Here is a 26,959-nt window from a genome sequence, read left to right on the forward strand (position 1 = left end):
ACAGGCTTGTGTCTGTATTTAAGTGTGGTTAAATCCCCATTTTTTGTTTTTGTTATAATATAATTTAGCTTAAAAAGTCCATGTATAAGGAGATGACCAAATGTTTGCTAGGACCTTTAAAAAAGACTAGGAAACTTAGTACATTTGCACCTTTGTACGTGATACTGGTGAGTAGCCCCACTTTAAAAGCCCCCAGAAATTCAACCAGTGAAGGTCTCATTGCATTGTGACACTTTCGTAATAGTTTGCTTCTTCTAATTTGCAGACTATAATGTGTGGTGGCAATGTTGAAGCTCCAGTAATGCTGATACTGGCGAGTATTACAGGGGACCTCCGTCTCCAATTTACTGCCAATGTTTGTATGACAGTTTCATCAGGTATGTATGAAGTCTCGTAGAAAGAAATTAACATTGAGGTGTTTGTCGGAATTGTCAACATTACTCTGTGTGTATGTCTGTATCTCTCTCTCAGTGCTCTTATAGGGATAACTGGAGATAGGGATATCACCCGTCTGCTTTGACCAGTTAAGTCATCAGCATGCCGCAAACTCCTATGTTGAGCATAACCAACATGGTGACCAAACTGTTGATCACAACACCCACAAAAATATAAATACCATATGAACCAACACACTAACTAAACCCAATGAAACTAGTGGGACAACCACATGAAAAAAATCGGGTTTTGAATGGGGACAAACTAAAAATTCAATAATAAAAACAACAACACTGTTCATGAAGCAACGCTGCAAAAAGAACACATTCAAAAGTGTCAAAAAAATAAAACCTGACTAAACAATTCAAAATGCACCATAAGATCATGGTATCCCAATCTCCGATATGGTTAGACACGAGACCAGGATACTAACGACACTTGCCCCCCCCCCCCCCCCCCCCCCCCCCCCCTATCCTACAATCAGAAAAACCAGTATGCCAATCATCAGTTCATCTGTATGGCTCAACCATACAGTAAAAGTGCATCTACACTGTCAGCAGCTCTTCTGTTGCATGTTGCAGTTGGTAACTGTACACGCAAGCGAATGATGATAAGTGATCATATGAATGACAAGTCGCATATAACAAGATGGCGGAACTCATAAGAAAATGGTTTCCGGTAGACATTTAAAGTGGATAAATATTTTTTAATTGAATCTTGGGAGAAGGTAGGTGGATCAGTGTGTATTAATAATAGAGTGGCATGTTCAATATGTTAACAAATATTGAATTTCGTACCTTGTCTCGTAATTTAATTAAAAATTTCAATCTACTTACTCAGTGGTTATGGAGGGACCTAAGGGAACAGTTTAAATTTTATGACATATTCTAGTTTCTACAGGATCTATCCCAAAAGTTCCTGGAATGATTTTTGTCAGTTTGCAATCCCGGACGATGGGGCAGAGCTTCGGGCGGAGAAGTTGGTGGGGATTCTAACCACCGAAGTGAGACTACTGTCAGTCGTCTGTGGACATTTGTCGAGACACGGTCACACTCCATGCAGAGGTATCTACCGCACCCTTATTGAGCAAAATATCTACCAGTTTTTGGAGCTGCATTATGCAGTCAAATTCTGTATGAAACTGGGGAAAAACGTTTCAGAGATGCTAGAAATGCTTCGGAAAGCCTACATTGTCAGGACGGTGGAACAAAGCCAAACTTTCATGTGGTACAAGAGGTTCCAGGAAGGTCGGGAGTCAAACATGTGAAATACCCAAAACAATCGTTCATCTTATTTTAACTGAGGATCCTCAAATGAGAAGAGTCGGGATGAGAAAACTGTGAATCAAGGCAATGCTCATTGTGTTTTTTGATAGATTTTATGATATATTCACAGTGAATTTGTGCCTCAAGGACAAACAGCCAACAGAGACTTTATTGTGAACTGCTCAAGCAGTTGTGCAACAGGGCTCAACACATCGGAAAAGATATTCGCAACAATTGGATTGTGCACCGTGACAACACGAGAAGCCACGCCACACTCATTGTCCAGAATTACTGGCCAAAATGGGGCAGACAACGCTGCCCCAGCTCCTGTACAGCCCCGATCTGGCACCAGCGGACCTCTTTCTGTTCCCGAGGGCCAAAAGAACCCTGAAAGGAACTGGGCGTGGGATGCTGGAGGTGGTAAAAGCAGCTTCAATGACCGTGCTAAAGGAGATTCCCATTGATGACTTCCAGGGTGCCTTCAGTGATTGGGTGAACCGTTGACAATGGTGCATTGAAGCAAGTAGAGAATACTTTGAAAAGTTCTGAAAGGATTGTAAACTGACATTGCATAAATGATTTTTAAGAAATTCATTCTGGGAGCTTTTGGGGCGGACATTGTATGACAACATTCTGCACAATATATTCCATTGTGCTAACAAATAATTTCATATGACTGTAGCACACTAAATGGCACAATAATGTGCCTCACATACACATCATCACCACATACTTAAAATGCTGGAGCACGCCTCCTTTTCAAACGTAGTTCACTCTACAACAAAATTTCACTTTCACTCCAAAACACACACCACAGCTCAGCGACGTCAAGCAACACAACGTGACACAGTACAACTACGTCACCAGTCAAAGCAGATGGGTGGTATCCTACAACCTAGTATACCACTCTTCTACATCAATTAGACTTTGGGTAATTGTAGGGTAAGAAGTGTGCAGCTGTTGACAGGCACTAGGGTCTATATTGTGCAAACCAGTATCATGATGCTGACTCATTTAGAAAGTGCTCATGTTGTTACAGAGGTTACTCTTTCATTATTCATTTCTGAGCATATATAAATATTTTTGTACAAAATTTTAATTAACGTTGAAGCACAATTCAGAGTTGCAGGGATTTTAAAATACTTGTTCTGCAGCTGGATGGAGGAAAAGTAATGATTTTGGCTCATGGATTTCGAACAAAACAAACTGCCATGTCTTGGAAAGCTGAATCGGTGGTGGCTGGTGACTGGGAAGTTAGGTGAAGACTAGCAGGAAAGTAACACATATGCAGTGTTTAAGAAGCTTGTCTTAATAATGGAACATAACTATGTCTAGTCCACCAAATCAATCACTCGGTACTTTAAGGCTTCAGACTTGTCAGTGATGTCCTCATAGAACAATGGTGTTTTTATTGACGGTGCTAGAAGTTATTTCTGAACTGAAATATTTGCTAAAGAAAGAAGTCTCTTCTGAAATTGCTTTCCTAAGGTGTATGTTCTTATATGCCTCAGGCAAGAAAAATTTCATTCCACAGATGCTGTAGTAGAAGAAATGGACAGAATAAGGGAGAAAAGTTTATAAGTATCCACAAAAATGTCCTTATTCTCGTGAAGCATTTATATTATCTTTCCAGTGGAAATCCATCTGTACTTCTCATTGGCATACAAAACAGAGACTTCATTTCTTAAGTGTTGTCTTGGGGAGTACGGGGCCAGAGGAATTTTATAAGTTTTTAAGAGGACGAGAAGGAAAATGTATGGTATTCTTCAAATTTTGTTGTATCAGCAAGACAAGCAAGCTGAATTTTTTCACAGTCATGGAATATATCATCCATTTCCTTTAAAACCTGATACAAAATTATGTAATACAAGGCTTGGTACAGTGTGAAAATAAATAAATATGAAGACAAAAAATCTACTCACCAAGCAGCAGCTGGAGAACACACAAAACAAGAAAAGGCACCACTTATGCAAGATTTCAGAGCCAGAGGCTCCTTTTTCAGCCACAATTGTTGAAGGGGAAGGAAGAAGGATCAAGGAAAAGGACTGAAGGGGTTTAAGAAAAGGGTAGAGTTTGCAGAAATTCATATTCAAATTTGATCTGTAGAGAAAAGAAAGAAAGAAAGAAATTGGTCAGCTTTGTTGCACACAGTACAAAATGTTAGTCACTCAATTTTCTACACTGTGTTTTACAGTTTTGTAAACATTAATGCAAAATCAGCATTCTTCAGGTTTGCCAAGAGTGAAGTCATGTTACACAACTCGCAGTTTGTGAAATTTCCTGTTTCATGTGTGGAATATGGGGTAAATTTACTTGAAATTTAATTATAACCTGATAACAGATTAAATGACTCAATTTTATATTCTATATAAAAACAAAGATGCTGTAACGTACCAAACGAGAAAGCATTGGTATGTTGATAGAGACAATAAAAACACACACACAAATTTCAAGCTTTCACAACTCAAGGTTGCTTCATCAGGAAAGAGGGAAGGAGAGGGAAAGACAATAGGATGTGGGTTTTAAGAGAGAGGGTAAGGAGTCATTCTAATCCCGGGAGCAGAAAGACTTACCTTAGGGGGAAAAAAGGACAGGTATACACTCACACACACACACACACACACACACACACACACACACACACACACACACACACACACACACACACACACACACACACATCCATCCGCACATATACAGACACAGGCAGACATATACAGGGTGTCCCAGCTATCTTGTCCACCCAACATATCTCTGGAACAGTAACAGCTATTGGAAAACGACTTTCACCAGTATCAATGTAGGGCTGGGGCCCCTGAATGTACATATTTGGAAACATTCTAAAACGAAAGCATATGTGTTTTTTACACAAACTTATGTTTTTTTAAATGGACCTCCTATATTTTTTCTTCAGCAATCCATAGCATGACAAAGCACATACAAAATGGCGCTGATAGCATCGCAATATTCCCATTACATCTCGAGATATTGAGACGCAAAGTTGACGCTTGAAACACCTGACATGCACTGCTAGCACACGTACTGAGGCTCAGGCGTGAACCCCATGCTGCCCGTAATTGCGATGTTATTGACATGTGTAATCACACCCCCATACTTATCAAGAGGTCCGAAATGAATATTACGGTCTGCTGCCATCAACTCTCATAAGCACATAATGGTTTCCCTCTTGCACGTTTTATGTATCTACATACACAATATGAACCAGTACTGATCGGTGTACACCCATCAGGTTGTCTTATTTATCCTGCACACCCAAAATAAGGTTTATCTAATGTGTTATATGACCCATTGTGCCTGTCGCGCAGGGCCTGGCTCTACCTAGTCAAGTGTCCAACGTAGTTCCCACTATTGCCACAGTTACCACTTCGCCTTGTTTATGATTTGCGACCCATGCAAACTCCTGTACTCCACCAGCCTTTGCTTTGGTGTGCAGTACACCGCTTGCCAGTGTAGTCGTGCATCAGAGTAATCTAGTGACGGCACGGAGGTAGTACACATTGTGAATAAACGTTGTGTTGTGGAACTTATACTGTACAGTATAATGTACACACATGAAGATATGGTAGAAATGCTGCTGATCTATGGAGAATGTACGTTGATGGGAAATACGTTATGAGATTGCTTGTTTCTTGATAGTACTGTTAGCGAACATTATGATTATTAAGTTAATATGTCTGTTTTCTACCCAACTCTACATACCTGTACTGTACCCTGTTGTAGGTGGACAAAATGCTGTTCAGGCAGAACGACTGTACAGAAGACGATTCCCTGACAAGCCATCGCCTTCGCGGCGGATGTTTGGTCATCTCAAATCTCGTCTACGTGAAACGGGAAGCTTAAATCCAAGACCTCGACATCATCCTAGAACACGCACAGATGAACGTGCTGAAGTTGCTGTGCTCACTACCATAGCTGTGAATTCTCAAATCAGCACACGACAAATTGAACGTGAAGTTGGTGTGTCGAATTTGAGTGCACAGCATATTCTTAAACGTCATAAATTTCATCCTTACCATGTTCATTTACACCAGGATCTTCATGGAAATGACTTCCGCAATAGGGTAACATTTTGTCGGTGGACTCAGCAAAAACTTCTGACTAATCCAAATTTTTTTGCAGATGTTCTCTTTACCGATGAGGCATCATTCTCCAACAAAGGAATTGTCAATATGAGGAATATGCATTATTGGTCTGCAGGCAATCCAAAATGGCTCCGTCAGGTAGAGCATCAATGTCTGTGGAAAGTTAATGTTTGGTGTGGGATTATTGGAGATACCATTATCGGACCTTTCTTTATAAATGGCATCCAAAATGGCAGACAATACTCCAGATTTATACGACACAATCTTCCTGTTCTCTTGGACACCGTACCTCTGAACCAGAGAATGGTCATGTGGTATCAGCATGACGGATGCCCTGCACATAACGCCTTACGAGCACGACGACTTCTGAACGGTAAGTTCCCTGGTAGGTGGATTGGACGAGGTGGCCCAGTTAGGTGGCCTGCCCAATCTCCGGACCTTACACCGCCGGATTATTTTCTTTGGGGACCAGTGAAGGATGCTGTTCACCAATATGAACCAACAACACCAGAGGACATAAAGCAACGCATTATTGATGCTTGTACAGCCATCAAACAGGAAACAGTAGCACGAAGTAGGGCATCCTTCATCTGCAGAGTGACCCTATGTATGCAAGCCAATGGGCATCACTTTGAGCATGAGATGTGAACACTATGTTTAGTATGTAGTGCTGGTATCACAGTGGAAGTTTCTACAAAAGGGCCGTTTTACCCAGTGATGTTAACAAACATTTGTTTGCAACAATTTGTCATTTAACGCATTAGATAAACATAACATTGATAATTATGTTATGATAAAACTAATTGGTTAAACATGTTTACATTCATCTTCTATGTCCTACCTGAACTTCCCAAATCAAAACATTTTTACCTGAACAATGGTAAAACTTTTAGTCCACTTGCTCATTTCACGAAAACCATCAACATGAATTTTACTATTACGAGTGAATGATTAACTGTCACTTGCGCTAGATCTACAGTAAAGTAAAGTTTTAACATTGAACAGCATTACCTTTTTAGTAATGGATTAACAATAAGTGAAGTTAACTTTGTGACTAACATTGCAGTACACAGATATGTTACAGAACCGCATCACCCCTAGCCTATGGGATAAATACATGCTGGAATGTACGACGTTAATGCAGGATGGCAGCAGACGGTATTATTCGTTGCGGACCTCTTGATAAGTATGGAAGTGTGATTACGCATGTCAATCGCATCGCGATTACGGGCAGCATGGGGTTCACGCCTGAGCCTCAGGACGTGCGCTAGCATGTTTCAAGCGTCAACTTCGCGTCTTAATATCTCAGGATGTAATGGGAATATTGCGATGCAATCAACACCATTGTGTATGTGCTTTGTCATGCTATGGATTGCTGAAGAAAAAATATAGGAGGTCCATTTTAAAAAAATATAAATTTGTGTTAAAAACACATATGCTTTCGTTTTAGAATGTTTCCAGATATGTACGTTCATGGGCCCCAGCCCTACATTGATACCGGTGAAAGTCGTTTTCCAATAGCTGTTATTGTTCCAGAGATATGTTGGGTGGACAAGATAGCTGGGACACCCTGTATATGTCTGCCTGTCTGTGAAAGCTTGAAATTTGTGCGTGTGTTTGTGTGGTTTCTTATTGTCTCTATCAACATACCAATGCTTTCTCGTTTGGTAAGTTACAGCATCTTTGCTTTTATATATATTTTTCCCATATGGAATGTTTCCCTCTATTATATTCATATAAGCAATTCTATATTCTGTTGTTCAGATCCTTGTGCTGCAGTTTACTAAATTCATAGATCTTGCATGGCTCTCATATTAAAATGGATTTTTTTGACATATTGTGCCCTCCGTACTAATTCAGACCGGGGGCAGCTATTCAGGTGCAGTAGGTGAAGTACCAATATTTTTATCTTGACACACTTCAAAAAAATTTATTTATCTTAATATGTTATGCTGGTTTTTACCAAAAAATATTTTTCTGTTTGGTACTGCACGGAACTGTCTTGTAGCAGTACGTGCACAATTCTGACCATTCTCACAGCTCAACCTCATGGGCAATCCCATAGGCATAATGTAACTGTATGGGTGCTACAATATTTGTGAGGTCACCTGCTCAAGTTTGTCTGTGGAGGGGGCATGCAGTGAGGTAGATGGATATTTTATTCCCGGCAACTTCCAGTTCCAGACAGCAGACATTAGTCTGCAGCACTGGTTGTTGTGTGTGTGGAGCACACTTCCATCTGTGGAGCGTTTAGTGAGGTATGTTTTAGGAAAAGGGGTAAAGTTCAGAAAGGCCACCCACACCCATGGGGCAGGGAAAACATACTGGATAGGATGAGACAGAAAGACTGATCGTTCAGTCTTTCCTTCTTATCCTGTCCAGTGAATCTTCCCTGACCTGGTATTCTGGGTTTCCCCACTGTTAACCATGCAACGGTTCAATCGGACCACTGAGTACTGTGACAACTCTTCAGATGTCAGCTTGTCATTCAACTGAAGAGCATAGAATGAAAAATTACCGACATGAGCACCATTTCATGCTGGAGGCTTGGGGAGATTTGTGGTGTTTTTATAAATTTCTGTGTTACACAATCAGTGTTTGAAAGTGCAATAGAAACATATTATGAATTAGTCATGCCTGATACGTGCTTCTGAATATGGGTAATGACTAGTACAATGGTGGTTTGGTAAGTCTGAGAAAATAGCAAGAAAAAATGTTTGTTTCACAAACAACTTGCATTAGTTCTTGACATAGTCTCCTTTGAGGGATATGCACCTAGTCCAGCAATCCTCCAGCTTTTTCATCCTGGTGGAAAAATTTGGCCTGTAAAAATCTGGAAAATATTTGTTGACTGCACCTGTCACCTCATTTGATGAAAATTTCTTCCCGACAAGTCAAAGTTTCAAGTTAGTGAACAGGAAGTAGTCACTTGGGGCTACATCTGGTGAATGGGATGGATGAGGAACCAGGTGAAAGCCCAGTTCATGCACTTTCATCATTGTTTTTGCTGATGTGTGGGATGGTGCATTATCCTGGTGAAAGAGTACTTTTTTATGTGTCAACATTGGTCTTTTTTCAGCCAACACAAGTGTCAAACAATCCAACAATGAAGCATAATAGTAACCAATTATGGTTGTGCCATTTTTTTCAAGGGATCTATAAGGATTATTTGTAGGGAATCCAAAAAAAGAAATAGCGGTCGCCACCTTACCAGCAGACAAAATGGCCTTTGCCACATTTGGTGGGCTTTCACCAGTCTTTGTCTATTGTTTTGCCTGCCATTTGACTCTGTGTGTAATGATGGCTCCAATTTTCATTCAACAGTCACAAATCGGAGCAAAACATCCTACGGATTGTGGTTAAACATTGCCAGACATTGTGTTGAAATGTTGTGCTGGATGCACTTTTGGTCATCTGTGAGCAGTCAAGCTCCCCTCTCACACACAGCTTCTTCATAGCCAATTCTCCATGCAGGATATTGTGAACTCATGTAGTTGAAATGCCTACAGTCTTGGCAATCTCACAAATTTTTATTCGGTGGCCTTGCATTACCATATCACAGCTTTTGTCAATTGTTTCCTTTGTGGTGATCCTAGTTGGACAGCTGGAGGTTGCTTTGTGTTCGGTGCTTGTCCGACCATGTTTAAATTAATTAATCCAAAAGTAAATGGTCTTAAATGATGGTATCAAGTCGGCATGAACCTCATCCAGTTCTGTTCCGATTTGTGCAACAGTCCATCCCTTAAAATGAAAATCTCTAATAACAGAACAACACTCAGTTTTCTCAATTTTTATTCTCAGTTGACACTCTGACCAATTCAGCTGTCAACAATGTTCTGTTTGCTGTACATTGTTGAAAGTCTTTATACGATCCTTGGAATAATTGAGCTTACTAACCCCAAAGCTTTCATGGAAATTTACCGGTAAACAACCCTCGTATTGTGGGATTTATGGAACAGTTGATCCATTTTTTCTCCAATGTGATCCACTCATTTAGGTTGAAGTGAATGGAGGTGAACACAAGCATAATCATATTGGTCACTGCCATTCACTTGTACCTGTGAACAAGCCTTCACAGTGGAGTAAATGGACAGAAACATGAGAGAACTAACATCAAAGAACGCAAACACAGCAAATTCTATGTTACATGGGCTATTGGCATACATGCTAGTTATAGTCATGAAATGATTACAAATACATCATTTTATATTGCCAGGATTCTGTTGCTGACGGAGACTAGTCATGAAATGAAACTTTGATTACAGATAGGACTATTTTATATTGCCAGCACTCTGTTGTTGATGGAGAAGTGCTGCAAACAACAGAAAATGCACACGCCAACCTTGTTCGAAAGTTGTAAATGTAGTCCGGTGCATGAGTTCCATGGACTATCCGCTGCAGTTGAGTGAAAAATTGCAAAGCATAACTCTGCAGTTAAGCACTATCAGTTGTGATTCTACAATTATACCAGTGTTAAGTGCTTGTTTCACATTTCATATCTTCCCTAGCATGTGCCCCTTTTACATTTTTCCTTCCTGAAGGAAGCAGTTAATGACTCGATTGTAATGCTGGACTAAAAAGCATTTGAGACATTTGCAACGGCACTGTAGTGGGTCCTAGGAGGCCCAGATTTATTTCTGGAGGATATGAACAGATATTACAACAGACACAGAGTATAAGATCACATTATTAAAGATGTAGTACCTAACTCAGAAACAATCCACGCCCAGAGGAATATCACTTACATATTTATTACTGTCACTGTACTTGACAACGTATCACTTGACCACAGTACAGAATGTCTCATTTCAGTGTAGAATTGACTGTAAATTTCGATACACTTCCAACTTCTATTACAATTTGCACTGCTGGATCTGACATAAATAGTGTTGTCATCATAAGTGGTGATTGCAGACTGGGCCGAGTTGCACTGTGCTCTGACATCAACACTATTCCATCAGTGGCTGTGTACAGAACCTCTACAGCAAGTGTCTGTGCCGACGTTCCCCATTTGTTGCTGTCAGACAGTGATTCGTTACTTGTGGTTCTGTCATGAGGTACCAACTTTGACATGGGACCTCGTTCTTCGAACTGCAGCACATAAATATTCTTCCTTAGTTCTCCATTTTGATTGTGGAGTGCATTGGAAATTTCCTGCAAAGCACAATTTCTTTCTGCACCGTACACTGTGGATACTTTGGGCCCCACAAACAACTATGTCATTTGTATTCTTCTGTCAGTAAGATTACATGCTCCTCTGCCCCTTCATTGCTCCTAGACCAGGGCCAGGCACAAGAGCTGCCCACTTGCCGTGGGCAGGGCAGTCCGTGTGACAGCGAGATGTGCCTGTACCTTGTCTGTGCTACAGGAAAAGCTTCCACTGACTGCAGCTGTCCTGCTAGTTGCAGGTGGAGAACACTTATCCAGTTTGGCCCACAGATTTTGACCACTCAGTTTAGAAGCCTGTCAACACACTTTTAATTTCATGTTTACAAACACACACATGCATATAAGGAAAGACTACATATGTATTTCAATTATTTTATACAGAACTGTGAAATTCGGAGCAAGCCTATTAAATATGAAAAGAAAGGAATGCATCTCATTGATCAGTATTTTTAAAGAAAATTATCATTTGTCAGCATTTTACTTTTTGGAGTGAAATTACTGACCACCAAACTGATTGTTCCAGCTAGGTGAACAGCGTTGGTTTCATTACTGAAAACACACTTCCACATACGTATTTTATTCTGAGCATGTTACAAACTTGAGCTGCTATTTTAAACAGCTGCAGCAACTGATTACAAGGAAGTTCTTGTAGAAGATATTCAAATTTTGTGCAGCGTGAAGCATTCCCCGTTTCATATGATTGCAATGAAAGTTAGGGACCTGCAAAATTGTTTCAGGTGACATGTTTCCAATTTCCTCTAAAACAGTAGTTGCAAAACTATGAAAATCCAATTCACACTGATTTAGCTCATTAAATTCGTTATATAACTTTTCTATCAGAGCCTAGAGATAGCAACAAATCTGTCAAAATGTTCGAACCAATGTTCCTTAGTGTCCGACACAAATTTGCTGGGAAAATATGAATTAAATATCAAAGTACTTTACACCATTTTGGTTTCAAGAGAAAATTACTGTTGTCTCTGCTTGGTCATTTTGATAGAATTGTAATATCTGATTCCCACTAACATTTGGCTTCTTTTCATGTCCATGAATAGTGTCATGTCTGTAAGTATGTTGAAATAACAGTGGAAAACACCACCTCAGCCTAACTCAGGAAAGTAAGGCTAATCACCATATTCACAGTCAAGTTCTTCCAGGAAAGATGAAACTGCAGATGTCTCAGACCGTGCAATCTAAGTATGTTATTTGTAATTTACAGCTACACATTTTGCTGGCAGATTAATGTGATTAGATCACAGTACATTGGTGAAATTTCCTGCCATATACCAACCGCTTTCAACTTTTCTCACCAACATAACACCACCAGATTTGTGACCAGTAATTGCAGCAGCTCCATCTATAAAGATTGACAAAAGTTTTCCCCAATAAAGGTCACCGTTGTTGATTATGTTTTTATGTGAGAAAATGTGTTATTGGTTGTAGTTGTCATGCATTGGGTCCAAGTCAAGAAGTTCTCCATCATCTGAATTCGGTGGCCGAAACTTCCAGAAACACAGGAAGTTCAGCAACATGCTGCTACACTGCTTTTGTCCTAGGCCAAAATAAAAAACCAAATCTTTATTCCTAAATTTCAACTGTGCTTCCATATTGTTTGACATTTATTCAGTACGTTAGCAAACTGGTCTCATTAAAGTGGAAGTATTTTGAAAAGAGAAATTTCCACTGATTGTAAAATTGTGACAGTCGCAAAACATCTTTTCACACATTGTCCTTTCCTGAAAGGGTGCACTACATTAGCTGTTTTGAGAGCTGTGTGATAGCTTAATTTTGTTACAGCACCATTATGCATCACATGATTTTCTTCCTTTTAAGTACATTATAGGAGGAGATAAAATCAAGGGCAAAATCAGATTAATTTTAAAAATGACATACATAACTACTTGGATACTTAACTCTTTCTCTGTTATATCTTGTCTTGAAAAGTTCAACTTTCCTCTATACAGTATTCAAATTGGTGATTAGTTTATCATGAAGCATTTGGAAAGCACATTCAACATTATACTTGTTTGAAGCCTATAATTTTGAATCACAAAACAATCACTGAGTGCCACTTTGTCTTTTAATTAAAAAGTGGGTTCCTTCATATGTGTTAATGCATAAGTAGTGATTAGAAAAAATCGTTCTATTTTATGGCCAAATTTTATGACACTTTTTGCCAAATTTTGCGATAGTTTTTTTGCCAAATTTTGTGATATTTTTTTGCCAAATTTTGTGATATTTTTTGCCAAATTTGGTCACATTTTTTGCCAGATTTGGTGATAGTTTTGGGTGAAATCTGGTGCTAAAAATATTATTAATATTTTCGCCAAATTCAGCGATGCTTGTTTCTGCCAAATTCAGTGTTACTTGTTTTTGCCAAATTTGGATCTAATGTTTTTGCTAAATATGTATTCTCACTAAATTTGGTATTATTTTTTCTCCGATCTTGGTGTACTATTCTTGTCATGTTTGGTGTGTTTTCGTGTCATATTTGGTGTGTTTTTCGTCAAATTTGGTGTGTCTTTTATCAAATTTGGTGTGTTTTTGTCAAATTTAGTGTGGTTTCCTTGCCAGATTCATTGTTATTTTTGTTCTAAATATGGTATTATTTTCATTCAAAATTCTGAATTAAGGTTTTTTGCCTGATTTAGTGTTTTATTTATTTTTTGTCAAGTTTAGCGTTTATTTCTTTCATCTATTTTGGTGATGATTGTTTTCCAAAATTTGGTGCAGTTTTTCCCAATTTAGGTGCCATTTTTGACATCTCATCATAGTTCATTACGTGGGAAATAGACTATCATTTCAAGCTTACACATGATCCTCATCCTTGAGGAAAGAATGACATCAAAATGCAATTTCAACTTTAAATAACGATCAGTTATGAATATTGGTAAACTGCTGTTCCCAGATTTATATCTTCTTCTTCTCTCTCTTTCTCTTTTCCTTTAAAAAATATGGGAAATTACAAATTTTGTGATATTTCATAAAAATCATGGATTTCATAGTATTTTGTTAAAAACACAGATTTCATATTATTTTTCATGTTATTGTTTTCAAGAAATTTTTCTGTCCCTAATCATAAGGATTCATTAGATTTTCATTTTGAACATCTTCAATCCTCAGCCATTTTCTTCTCACTACTTATGTTTTTTGCTACAAATGAAACCTCATCAAAGACAATCATAAGACACAAAATTAACAGTCTGCTTCGCCAAATGCATATAAATTTTGAAAGAGCTGCGGTCGTAGGATTAGGGAGTTGGAGGAGGAACTAGTGGCTGACAGAATGGAAGGGAACCTACAGGCAGGTACTAAGATCCTGATAGGTCATGCCTGTGTCTGCATTCGTACATTCACCTGGCCCTGCTGTAGGTAGTTCTTGCATAAAAACAGCAGACTTGAAAAGTATTTGCTCTCTGCTGTTCACATCTAGTTGAGCACTGAAGCAGATGCCATGCAAACTTCCTTTGACGATTCTGGAAGAGATTGACAACTGGCAGAACACGAACAAGCATCGGCAAATACGAACCAAACTTGATCGAATGTTGTCATATCTGCTTCCCGGCGTGAGGGGTAACGTTAATTCACTTGCGTTCATCCTCATTTAACTTTCAGTCAAGTGAAACCGAGCTGCCTGGTGTTTGACACTGACAAAACATTTCTTTTATAGTTTGGAAAATGATGCAGACATGCACAGGAACATAATTATGCACATTACTTTTGTTCTGTATTGGTCATATGAGACAGAACTTGGAAAACCCATTTGTAAATTACACAGGTGAGGTTTTCATTTTGTAACAAGTATTTGTAATACACTACTAAATATTCCATTTCAGGTTGCTAGATGTTGTGGATTGGCAGGAGCCAACCCACAGGGTTTGGAGGAAGCCGAAAGGCACGTGTTTAAGCTCACGCAGGCTGGCGTGAGGTCTGGAACAAGACAAGGAAGTTAGACTAGAAAAAAAGGATGTAGCTGGTGGAATGCTTAATTTTAATCCATTAATGTTGAACGTAGCTCTTATCTGTTCATTCTTTACAATGTCAATAGCAACTGATAATGGCGCCTTGCTAGGTCGTAGCGAATGACATAGGCTATGCTAACTATTGTCTCAGCAAATGAGAGCGTATTTTGTCAGTGAACCATCGCTAGCAAAGTCGGCTGTCCAACTGGGGCGAGTGCTAGGAAATCTCTCTAGACCTGCCGTGTGGCGGCGCTCGGTCTGCAATCACTGATAGTGGCGACACGCGGGTCCGATGTATACTAATGGACCGTGGCCGATTTAAAGGCTACCACCTAGGAAGTATGGTGTCTGGCGGTGACACCACACTAGATGTAATAAATTTTACCAGTCTGTTAATTCTACTCAGTTGATTTGCTATTGAGCTGTGGAACAGTTAAGCCCTACAAATTTAGAACCAGAAAATGTGAAAAATTCATTTACAAAATGTTAAAACAAGTTTAACGCTGCTCTTTGCACAAAACTCATTTACAAAACTTTTTAAGCTGCTATCTACATCTACACAATTACTCGAGAATTCACAATCTAATGCATGGCAGAGGGTCCAATGAACCTCCTTTAAGCTACTTCTCCTACTTCTCTACAGTGCTACTCTCAAACAGCACATGGGAAAAACGAACACACAAATCTTTCCTTGTGAGATCTGATTTTTATCATGATGACCATTTCTCTCCATGTAGGTAGGTGCCAACAAAATAGTTTCACACCCTGAAGAGAAAACCGGTGATTGAAATTTCATCAGAAGGCCCTGCTGTGGAGACAAATGTATTTGTACTAATGGCTGCCACTCCAATATGGCACTCTCTCCTGTATTCCGCGATAATACAAAGTGTTACCCTTCTTCGAACTTTTTTGATGTCGTCTATCGATCCGGTCTGATGTGGATCCCACATTGCACAGCAGTACTCCAGAAAAGATGGGCAAGCATAGTGTAGGCAGGCTCTTTAGTAGCCCTGTTGCATTTTCTAAGTGTTCTGGCAACTGACCTCAGTCCTTGGTTTGCTTTCCCCTCAGCATTGTCCATGTGATTGTTCCAAGTCAAGGTACTGGTCACTGTAATCCATAAGTATTTAGTTGAGTTTACAGCCTTTAGAGTTGTGTGATTTATTGTTTAACTGAAATTTACCAGAGTCTTTTTAGTGCTTGTGTGTGTGACTTCACACTTTTTATGATTTAGAGCCGATTGCCACTTTTTGCCCTGTAAATCATTTTGCAATTTGTTTTGATGATCTGATGAGTTTGCGTACTGGTAAATGACAGCATCATTTGCAGACAGTCTAAGAGCACCGTTCAGATTTTCTCCTAAATCGTTTATATTGATCAGGAACAACAGAGGGTCATAACACTTCCTTGGGGAAAGCCAGATATTACTTCTAATTTGATTGGATCAATAAAAAATCTACTAACCAAGCTGTGGCAGAATTCACACATAAAAGAAAGTTATAACTTGTCAAATCTGAGCTAGTGGCTTTCTTCAGGCAGAAGGATTGAAGGGGAAGGAAGAGGAGTGAAGAAAAAGGACTGGAGAGGTCTAGAAAAAGGAGTACATTTTGGGAAAGTTACCCAGAATCGTGGGTCAGGGGAGGCTTACCACATGGGATGAGATGGCTCTGAGCACTATGGGACTCAACTGCTGAGGTCATTAGTCCCCTAGAACTTAGAACTAGTTAAACCTAACTAACCTAAGGACATCACAAACATCCATGCCTGAGGATTCGAACCTGCGACCGTAGCGGTCTTGCGGTTCCAGACTGCAGTGCCTTTAACCGCACAGCCACTTCGGCTGGCCATGGGATGAGAAGGAAAGACTGATTTTGGGGACTCCATTGGACAAGATTTGGAAACATGAGAGCTTAAAGGTGGAAGACAGGATAATATGCAGACAGAGGTTACAGCTTGAACATCGTGCATGAGTTAATACAAGTGAAAAGCTAAATGCATTGTGCGTAACAGAGGCGGGAGGGGGACAGTTAAAAATAGATGGGGAAGACAATGAAAGATGTAGTAAACTAAGTCAGAGTGAAGCAAAGAGTAGTTACTGTGAAGAAATGCTGAGACAGAAGAAATTAACAAAAATTAATGGCAAGTGGGTGTTGAGAATCAAGGACATGTTATAGTGCTGCTTCCCTCCTGGAGTTCTGAGAAACTGGTGTTCGGGGGAAGAATACAGATGGCACATGTGGCGAAACAGGCACCGAGGTTGTGATTGTCATGTTGTATAGTATGCCCTGCAACAAAATATTGCGAGTTGCGAGTGTACACCCTCTGCCTATGCCCATTCATCCTAATTGATAATTTGGTGGTAGTCATGCCGATATAGAAGGCCAAACAGTGTTTACATAATACCTGGTATATGATGTGTCATTACACAGGTGACTCTCCCTTTGATAGTATATGTTTTGCCAGTTGTAGGGCTATTATAGTTGGTGGTAGGACAGTGCATTTCTTCACAGTAACTACTCATTGCTTCATTCTGTGTTAGTCTTGCAGCAGGGATGGTCACAGGGGTAGGAGCCATAGGGTAGGAAGAGAGTGCAGAAGGAGCATAGGGTATGATAAGAATATTGTTGAGATTGGGAGGGCAATGGAAAAATATTCTAGGTGTGGTGGGTAAAACTTCAGACAGAGCAGATCTCGTTTCAGAGCACGAGTTTAGGAAGTCATGGCCCTGTTGAAGTAGCTGAATAACACAATTCAGACAAGGATAATACTAAGTCATCAGTGGTGTGCTTCAAAGTTGTTTTTTGAAGGATTGGCAGTACCAGAATTGGATAGGATGGCCTGGGAAGTCTGCTTTTTAAGTAGGTTTATGGGGTAATTACATGCAGTGAAAGCTGAGGTGAGAATGGTGGTGTGTTGCTGTAAACAGTCAGCAACTGAACAAATACATTTGCCTCGTATGCCAAGGCTATATGGGAGGCATTCGAGGCACCCACCCGGCCTCAATTATGTTAATTTCTTCCTTCTCATAATTTCTTCACAGTAACTACTCATTGCTTCATTCTGTCTTAGTTTACTACATCTTTCATTGTCTTACCCATCTACCCCTCCCACCTCTGTTACGTACAATGCACTTAGTTTTTCTTTCTTACTAACCCGTGCATGATGTTTAAGCTGTAATCTCTGACTACTTAGTACCCTGTCTTCCACCATTAAGCTCTCAGGTTTTCAAATCTTGTCCAATGCAGTCCCCAAAAATCAATCTTTCCTTCTCATCCCGTGCGATAAGTCTCCCCTGACACACAGCTACGTGAAATCCACCCCTTTTCCTAGACCTCTCCAGTCCTTTTCCTTCACTCCTCTTCCTTCCCCTTTAAGCCTTCTGCCTGAAGAAGGAGTCACTGGCTCCGACTTGCCAAATTATAACTTTCTTTTGTGTGTGTATTCTGCCACCGCTTGGAGTAGATTTTTTTTATTTATACAATTAAAGTATTTTGTCAATAATTGATTGTTTCAGATATTAGTTCTGTTATACTCAATGACTTTCTGTCAGTTATTACGAACTGTGTCCTTTCTGACAGGAAATCATAAATTTAGTCATACAACTGAGACAATACTCTGTAGACCTGCAATTTAATTGGAAGTCAGATGAGAGGAACTTAGTCAAAAGCCTTTTGGAAATCTAAGAATAAGAATCAATTTGATGTCCCCTGTTGAGAGTGCCAAGGGGCTAGTTGTGTTTCACAGAAATGACCTTTTTCTAAATCTGGTTGGCCATTTGCAATAAATTGTTTTCTCGGAGGTGATTCATAATGGTAGAGCACTATATATGTTCCAGAGTCCTAATGCAAATTGACATTAGTGATACGGGTCTGGAATTCAGCGGATTTCTCCTATTTCCTTTCTCGGGTATTGGCATGACCTGTGCAACTTACCAGTCTTTGGGTACGGGTCTTTCTACAAGCAACCGCTTGTATTTGATTGCTAAGTATGGTGGAGCTATTGTATCTGAAAGGGAACTGTCTGGTGTACGATCTGGACCGGAAGCCTTCCCCTTCTTTACTGTTTTAAACTGCTTCACTAAATTGAGGATATCTACTTCTAAGTTACTGTCTAATGCTGTTCTTCCCATTTATGATATTCAACAATGTTAGAGCAGGCATTAAACTGATCATTTACATATTCACTTTTCATACAGTTGCTGGTACTGTTGTTTACTGAAAGTGTGAGTCCTGTATTCCCAGGCTGCTTCTTTTTTACTTGAAATTTAGTGGCTGTTACAAACCTGCATTCCAGGGGTGTCATTGTAATTGTCGACCTGACAATACTGGCAAGTGGTACGGAGGTGGGTGTGAAGATCGGTGAACCTGCGCCGTTCAGAGAGGACAGCTCTGCCGGTGCGTCATGTGATGAACAGTCCGCACAGCCAGTGCTATCGGCTCCTGCTCTATCTAAGCCACAGGCAGATCACAGTAAGTACATAGGTGGAAACTCGTTACTGCATCTACTGAAAGCATCTAGTTTTCCTAAATTGTAAGATTGTTTACTACAAAGTGCATTCAATAAGTAATGGAACATATTTTTTTTTCCTGAAAGTATGTTAGTTTTATTTAGGATTCCAGTACATCATAATATTCCCCACTCTTTAGGTTACTCATGTTGAGATCAGAGGGGTGATCCTCAGTGATTCCGTAGGAGAATTTCTTAGCTGAGATCGCTATAAAAAGTTTATTGTAGATACCGGTTTCGGTAAAAGTAAGTTACCTCCTTCAGATCTTTGTAAAGATTATTACAAACATATTGTGTCAGCTACACACAAAATTTCCAGGTGCATAAACACGAAATGACCAATGCGATGGCACGTCAAAAATAAAAAAATTAAAAGTTACGGAGTACATCACAATTTGCCAAAACATCGTTCCCATAACATAAGGCAGTTAGTCTTCTGGTACACTGGTAGACAAGATATCTTACATGCTGGGAATGTTTTCACAAATTGTGATGTACGTAGTAATTTTTAATTTTTGATGTGCTAACCCACCACTTATTTCATGATTATATACCTGGAAATTCAATGGAAAGATTTTGTTTGTAGCTGGCACAAGATGTTTGTAATAATCTTTACGAAGATCTGGAGATCTAATTTAGTTTTACCAAAACCGATTATCTACAATAAAGTTTTTATAGCAATCTCGGACAAGAAGTTCTCGTTCTCCTAAATAATTCCTCTCTCCGTCGGCTACAAATACCTATTTTTCAACATAATCTCTGTTCAGTGTAAAGGCCTTACGTCACCGTACTGGGAGGGTCCGAATGCTCACACGCTACCACACTGGCGATTGACGTCAGAGCCGACGTCTTGCTGCGTCGATAACCTCCTGTCACCCGTGTACTGCTTCTACACAGACGGTCCTTCGTTGCTGCTTACGGTTTTCCATTAGGCAGCAAGGAACCCAGCTGGCACAAACCTTGGAGTACCCCAGTTGGTGGGCGAGTGTGTCCGCACTGCCGACAGACACACTCGTCGAGGAGTGTTCGCACACTCCAGCTTTGCAGGAGCCACGACTGTGTGCGGTGTGCCGGCATACGGGAAATCGGACAGGTTTGCCCGACCTCGTCACACTGGTGACTAGAGATAGGCAAAACTGTTCTTTTCAGAGATTGGATCAGAACTGTTCACTCCCTGAAATGAATTAGCTCTTTTTCATGACTCACCACTCATTTACAATAGAAAATAAATGGAAGGCACATTGCCCTTTAAACTTGGTTTATTCCAGTACTATAACTGTATTTTGATCTTATTTGATCCTATTTTGAAGTAACACAGATAATGAGTAAGAATTTTGTATTGTTTATTGAAATTTCCACGATATGACAAAGTTTTTGATTATTGATTTATTTTGCACTATCGTGGTTTTTTGGGTGATCGGAAAATGTTGTAACTTGAGATTTACTTTAACAATATATTTGGCTATAATGTATTAAAATTTCATTAACCTCATACAAATACATCACAAGCCATATATTTTTAAAGTGAACATTTCCTTCCGAAGACGCCTAAAATCGCAAAATCCGTACCAGAATAAGAAAAAAAAATATAAATTTGACTGTAAAACGAAAGTGCTGCATATAGCCTTACGCAGAATAAAACAAGGAAAATATTGGTGTATCACATTTTGCGATACGTTTATCGGTTCGCTCGTAATTAAAGCGTAAATTCGAGTCTCCGTAATAAAAATCCTATAGTAAGAGGAGTCGTCAGGAACCTAATTTAATCAGTTTAAACAAATAAAAATAAAATAAAAACAAATGATGTATACATAACATAATAAAGTAATATACATAGCGGTATTACTACGAAGAACAATATCCAGTGGGGACGAACTCCGATGCAGAGGCGCTGAGTCGAGCAGGTCGAGCCGCGAGCTGTATTACTGCGTGAGCTGAGACCGCAGAGACCAGAGCGACACCTGAGTCGCTTTGCTCGACGCTCTGGCTAGAGTCGAGACGGTGGGGTGAGCGTCGAGCGGGCGAGTTCCGAGGCTGGGGGGGAGCGGTGAACTCACCCGCTCCGAGACAAATCGTCCATTCCCTTGCGAGCAGGTTTTTGCAAGTAGTTCCTATGTTATCCGCTAGGTGGCTCTCTGTCCTGCTGCTCGCATCAACTGCCCAGAGGGCAGGACGTGCGACTGAAACGATCACCGACAGAGTGCGATGCGAAGTTAAGCTGCGCCAGACACTGCACAGTGCACACGGCAGACGACGCACAGAGACGGCAAGGCATATGTGAAACACAAAATCCAATGGGACACTGCACAATGCAGGCAGCCAAGGTAGAAGCAGGGCAGAGGCCGGCGCTGGCTGTGTTGTGTGGCGTGCACTGTGCTCTGACCAGCAGAGGTGCTGCTGATATGCTCCGTCTCTCTCTCTCTCTCTCTCTCTCTCTCTCTCTCTCTCTGCCGTGGGAAACGTTTGGAGCTACCGTTCTTTTTTTCTGAATCACTGATTGTTCACTCCTTTGAAAGATTGAACTCTATGAATTAGTTCAAGAGCAGATCCCCCATCTCTACTGGTGACAGATGCCTCGCCCAACGATTCGCCGCGCTTTTTGTTCACTGCCAGATCTCGGTAGCCACTCTGCAAGGACCAGCCAGTGTGTATCTGTGGCATTGTAGTTTTCCACCCACCCACCCACCCACCCACCCACACACACACACACACACACACACACACACACACACACACACACACACACACACAAACTAAATGACAGTTGTTTGCTTGGGACACACCTCCTTTACAGACACCAGTTTGGAGACTACCTATAGTGCCGCCACCTACTGGAACTTCATGAATCTGGAGAAGCTGAAGTGGGAATATTGCACAAAAAAAAGGGTGCTGCATTGCTCATTGAACATCTCTCATATAATTGAACTTGCAGATACTAGTGTGCTAAACATGTGTAATTAAATTAACAGTTTGGTACTAATTGAAAATATACACTCTCTTCAACAGTATCCAAGTGCCTCATGAATTGTGTTGTAGTCTGTCATTAGCTGGTTTCATTTTGGGTGCATAACTCTTTTTGCTGGTAAATGTCTAGAACAAAAGCTATTACTTAAGGGGTTTTTTGGATCAATGTCGGCAGCACTGACCTCCTGATGTGATGGTATGTGGGATTAGTTGAGAGAGGCGTGTTTCTTAGCAATGAACTAAAGTAATTGTGCCAAACCCTGGTGTGACCTTTCTGTGCGTAATATTGGGATGTGTTTGGAAAAATGGCAGTCATTGCCCTGAGTATTTACAATATATCTCCTGTACTAGAAAAAGTGGCACATGATACATACCTGAAATCACTGCTTGGAACTATATGTGCCTTTCATTCACTTTGCCACCTCTTAACCAGTCACCTTTCAACCCAACCTGGACCTCAGTCTATGCTACTGACCAGCCCTTTTCACCTTTTTGCACACATCTGAAGTTGCACCAACTTCATCATTACTTAACAGTAGAAGTATCAGTAGGTTCAACTGATCGTAGTGACTATACTTATCTTGCTTCAGAATACTGATTTTGCATGAGAATATTGATTTTGCATCTGTATTATTTTTGGAAACATAGGTTATGACACATTGATCTGTAGCATAATGAGTGACTTAGTTTAGGTCAATTTCTGAGAGTTTGGTTGTGAGTTGTCAAAGCTAAAAATGTGATGGTACGAGAATAACTGAAATTCTTTTTACTGTGTGCATTTTATGAATACTGAATTTCAAAAAGTTGTTTCCTTTTGCCATTTTAATGTCACAGCTCAAATCAGATGTGTCGTATTATTTGTTTCAATAATTTCGTGTTGTATATGTTCCGCACACATTCGTGACAGTTGGACTACCAACTAACTGACATACTAAATGAAAACAATGACAGTGTCCAGTTATAGGTGGAAGAAGAAATAGTTATGTTTCCCTCAAATTACTACAATCGATACACAGCTCAGTTTTTTGTCAATCGTAATAAAATCTGTGGAAGAAAAGTTATCTACAGTGAGTTGCATAATCATCTACAGATGTAAGGAGACTGAATTTATTAATGATAAAAAGTGAGCCAGGAAGCTGAACTAAAAAGAAAGCACTTTACTTGGCCCTGTCAAAAGCTCGCTGGCAAGAAACATTAATTTTCCCAGACACTGCCACAATGAATTATTTGATGGAAGAAATGCTAGTTTTGAACTGTTTTTCTTTTTTATGACTTCCTTGTGTCTACACCTCTTTCATTCTCTTAAGTGATTTTTTTGTGTTGTGGCATGTATTGTATATAGTATCGAAACATCAAAAATAAAAGAAGGCTCAGAGAAAAACGGCTTTAACTATTACAGATATCAAGAGTCAGTGTGTTGGATTGAATGTGTTCATAATTTGTGATTCAGGAATTGTAAGACTCATAAGTGAAACAATTGGTTCACATACTGCACACTACCCATAATTAGACAGTAAGAGGGAGTAGGCAGCAGTCTTAATGTCTTGGAGACATTGTCAATGATGACAGAACTGTGGAAATGGCTAGTTAATTTTATAAATCTATGGGTGATCTGTCTGACCAAATTATGAAATTTCTTAAACATCTTGACAGTTCATGCAACAGTGATAAATTACCACATTGCAAATAAAAATGAATTGACGCACTTAAAACCCTACCACCAAAATATAGAGTAAACAGTATCTCAGCTTAAGCCACACTGGGACAGAATGCTGTGACTGCCATACACAGGCTGACTGGATATCAAAACGTAGATCCTGAGGGAAGTGGCACAATCTTGGAAGCATGAGTATATAAAGATGGCGCCTAGCGTAGATCGGGAGTATGTTAGTTCCGTACAAAAGTCAAAAAATAACGAGGAAAAGTGTTCGATATGCAACAAATTCTGTGTGTATTATGACAATACATGTATGCCATGTTATATCATCGCAAAAGTAGACGCCAAAAAAAACCTGGTAACAGGAAAATGTTATAATCAGGCATCTCATCCAGCAAGTACTTCGACTCATTCGTGGGAAATGGTGAACTCTGATACAACATGCCATTGCAAGAAACGTGTTGTAAAAGGTATAATGTGCTTAAATTGTAAAACGGTTTTTCATTATTCGTGTGTTAATGTGAGTCCTAAAAGGAAACTATGGTTCTGCAATAGCTGCTTCAAAGGCGACTTAGGCCAAAAACCTAATATGAGAAACACCAAAGACGAAGTTATCAGTGCTCTACTGGAAGAGTTTTCAGTTATAAAACATCACGAACACCAACAGTATGAGAAAGAAGCAAAGAAGCTTAGCGTTTTACCTCAAGATACTGTAACTTTTGTTAATAACAGTTCTGTTGTTTATGTTTGTAGAAAGTGCGGGAAAAACACAAACGGTGGTATAACCTGTTGCGAGTGCGAAGGAAAACATCAGTCTAAAACTCCCGACCATGTTCCAAAACTTTACATTTTAGGCGATAGCCACAGCCGCGGTATTGTCTCACGCATAAATAAAGCTTCAAATGTGAAATCGATGAGCTTTGTAAAGCCTGGGGCGCCCCTCTCAGAAATAAGAAAACTAGTTTTTTCTGAAGAAATAAAAAAGCTGTCTTCGAAAGATTTTGTTGTCCTCTTTGGTGGATCTAATGACATTTATCAAAATGATACATCTAAAGCCTGTTGCGAATTAAACAAGTGTTTATCTGAACTAAGTCATACAAACGTTATCCTCGTAAATATACCACAAAGGTACGACTTGATGTCATGGTCGTGTGTCAACAAGGAAATTAGTGCCGCCAATGAACTTTTTTCCAGTATGTGCAAACAATATAGAAATGTTTCTGTTGTTAATATTAATACCTTTGGACGCAGATTCCACACTACTCACAGGCTGCACCTAAATGGCCTTGGAAAGCAACTTGTTACATTAAAGCTAATGGAAATTATTCAGAGACTGCAATACTTACCAACAACATCATCAGTGGTACCTGTATCATCATCATAGAAAGTATCTCTAGGAGTGACTAATGCAGAATCAGATACAGTAGCAGAAAATGCAGCAGAAGTACCTAAAGAAGCAATACTAACAGAAGTAGAATCAACAGCAGCGTCAGAAGAACCACATTCAGCAGCAGCAGAAGTAACTCCCCCAGCATTAGAACCAGCTCCTACAGCAGTAACACCATCTCCCTCACCAGCAGTAGCAGCACAAACTACTTCACCAGCAATAGCAGAAGAAACACCATCAGCAACAGCAGAAGCAACTCCTCCAGCAGTAGAACCAGTTCCTATAGCAGCAGCACCATCTCCCACACCAGCAGTAGCAGAACCAACTCCTTTACCAGTAATAGCAGAAACAACTCCTCCACCAGCAGCAACTAAACCAACTTCACCAACAGCAGAAACATTACCAGCTCCTCCTCCATCACCTTCAAGAGTAGCAGAAAAGAATAGACCAGTCACAGTAAGTAAAGTATCATCTTTGTCTCATGATGAAGTGATACCAAATGATTTGGGAAAACATGTTCCTATAAAACTTGTGGACAGTAAAGTGAAACAAACTTCCAACCGTGTTTCAAACAGACCCAAAAAATTACCAAAGAGAAATGAAGATTTTTTATGGTTTATCCCAAGGAAGTCCAACCGCCACCTAACATAGATTCCAGGGCTGAAAAAACAATTAAATGTTCTCCATTGCCCCATAATACTGTACTCCTCCCCTCCTGTGACAGTAACTGTATCTTATTTCTGCACTTAAATGTCAGGTCTCTGAAAAATAAAGCTGATGAGCTTGGTATACTATTGAAAAGTAACAAAAGAATGATTTTATGTATAAACGAACATTGGTTAAAGGAAGAGGATATAAAACTGTATGTACCATCAGGCTTCAGATTAGCTACATACTTCTGCAGACCCAGTGAATCCTATGGGGGTTCATCCATATATATTAGCAATGATCTAGACCTAAAGTTTTCTGTTCTTGAAGTTAGTGACCTATGCATTAAAGGTGTTTTTGAAGCAGCTGCTTTTATTATACCTAGTATACGGCTCATAACTGTGTCTTTATATCACACTCCTGAAAGTAATGTAGAACAATTTATAGAACGTTTAGAAAAACTTGTGATCAGTGTACAAAAATATACTAAATACAAAATTTTAATCTTTGGGGATCTAAACATAGACATTAGGAAAATGACAGCCAGAAATGTTAATTTAGTAAACATGTTAAGATCCTATAATCTCTTTTGTGCTAATGAAAGTCCTACAAGGCACTCCTCCTGTCTTGACAATCTAATAACAAATGTATACAAATGTGATTTTGAGCTAGGCTTATTTAATGTCGATTACCTGTCAGACCATAGAGGTATATGGGTGAAACTAATTACTAAAAAACCAAAAGAAGACGAGGAACAAACTCAGTGTGTCAGACTATCTACAGATACAAATATTAGCAAGTATAGAGAAGAACTTAAGTCTATAGATTGGAATACTGCTATACATTCCTCCAGAAATGTTGAT

General features: G+C 39.7%; 1 protein-coding gene across 1 annotated transcript; it reads left to right on the plus strand.

Moving 5' to 3' along the window:
• Nucleotides 1-2,000: 2,000 nt before the first annotated feature.
• LOC126106272 (mucin-7-like) lies at nucleotides 2,001-26,099 on the plus strand. The gene is made up of 2 exons (XM_049912495.1): nucleotides 2,001-2,192; nucleotides 25,446-26,099. The coding sequence occupies exons 1-2, from the start codon at nucleotides 2,001-2,003 to the stop codon at nucleotides 26,097-26,099; spliced, it is 846 nt and encodes a 281-aa protein (XP_049768452.1).
• The last annotated feature ends 860 nt before the right edge of the window (nucleotides 26,100-26,959 follow it).

Source organism: Schistocerca cancellata, chromosome 10 (genome assembly GCF_023864275.1).
Source record: "Schistocerca cancellata isolate TAMUIC-IGC-003103 chromosome 10, iqSchCanc2.1, whole genome shotgun sequence".
In the NCBI taxonomy this organism is placed as follows: Eukaryota; Metazoa; Arthropoda; class Insecta; order Orthoptera; family Acrididae; genus Schistocerca; species Schistocerca cancellata.

What these genes read in the sequence shown, in the direction of transcription:
- LOC126106272 (XM_049912495.1), top strand. Translation starts at nt 2,001, where the DNA reads ATGGGGCAGACAACGCTGCCCCAGCTCCTGTACAGCCCCGATCTGGCA. An exon ending in AGGGTGCCTTCAGTGATTGG is followed by an intron (nt 2,193 to 25,445) that starts GTGAACCGTTGA and finishes TCATCATCATAG; the next exon opens with AAAGTATCTCTAGGAGTGAC.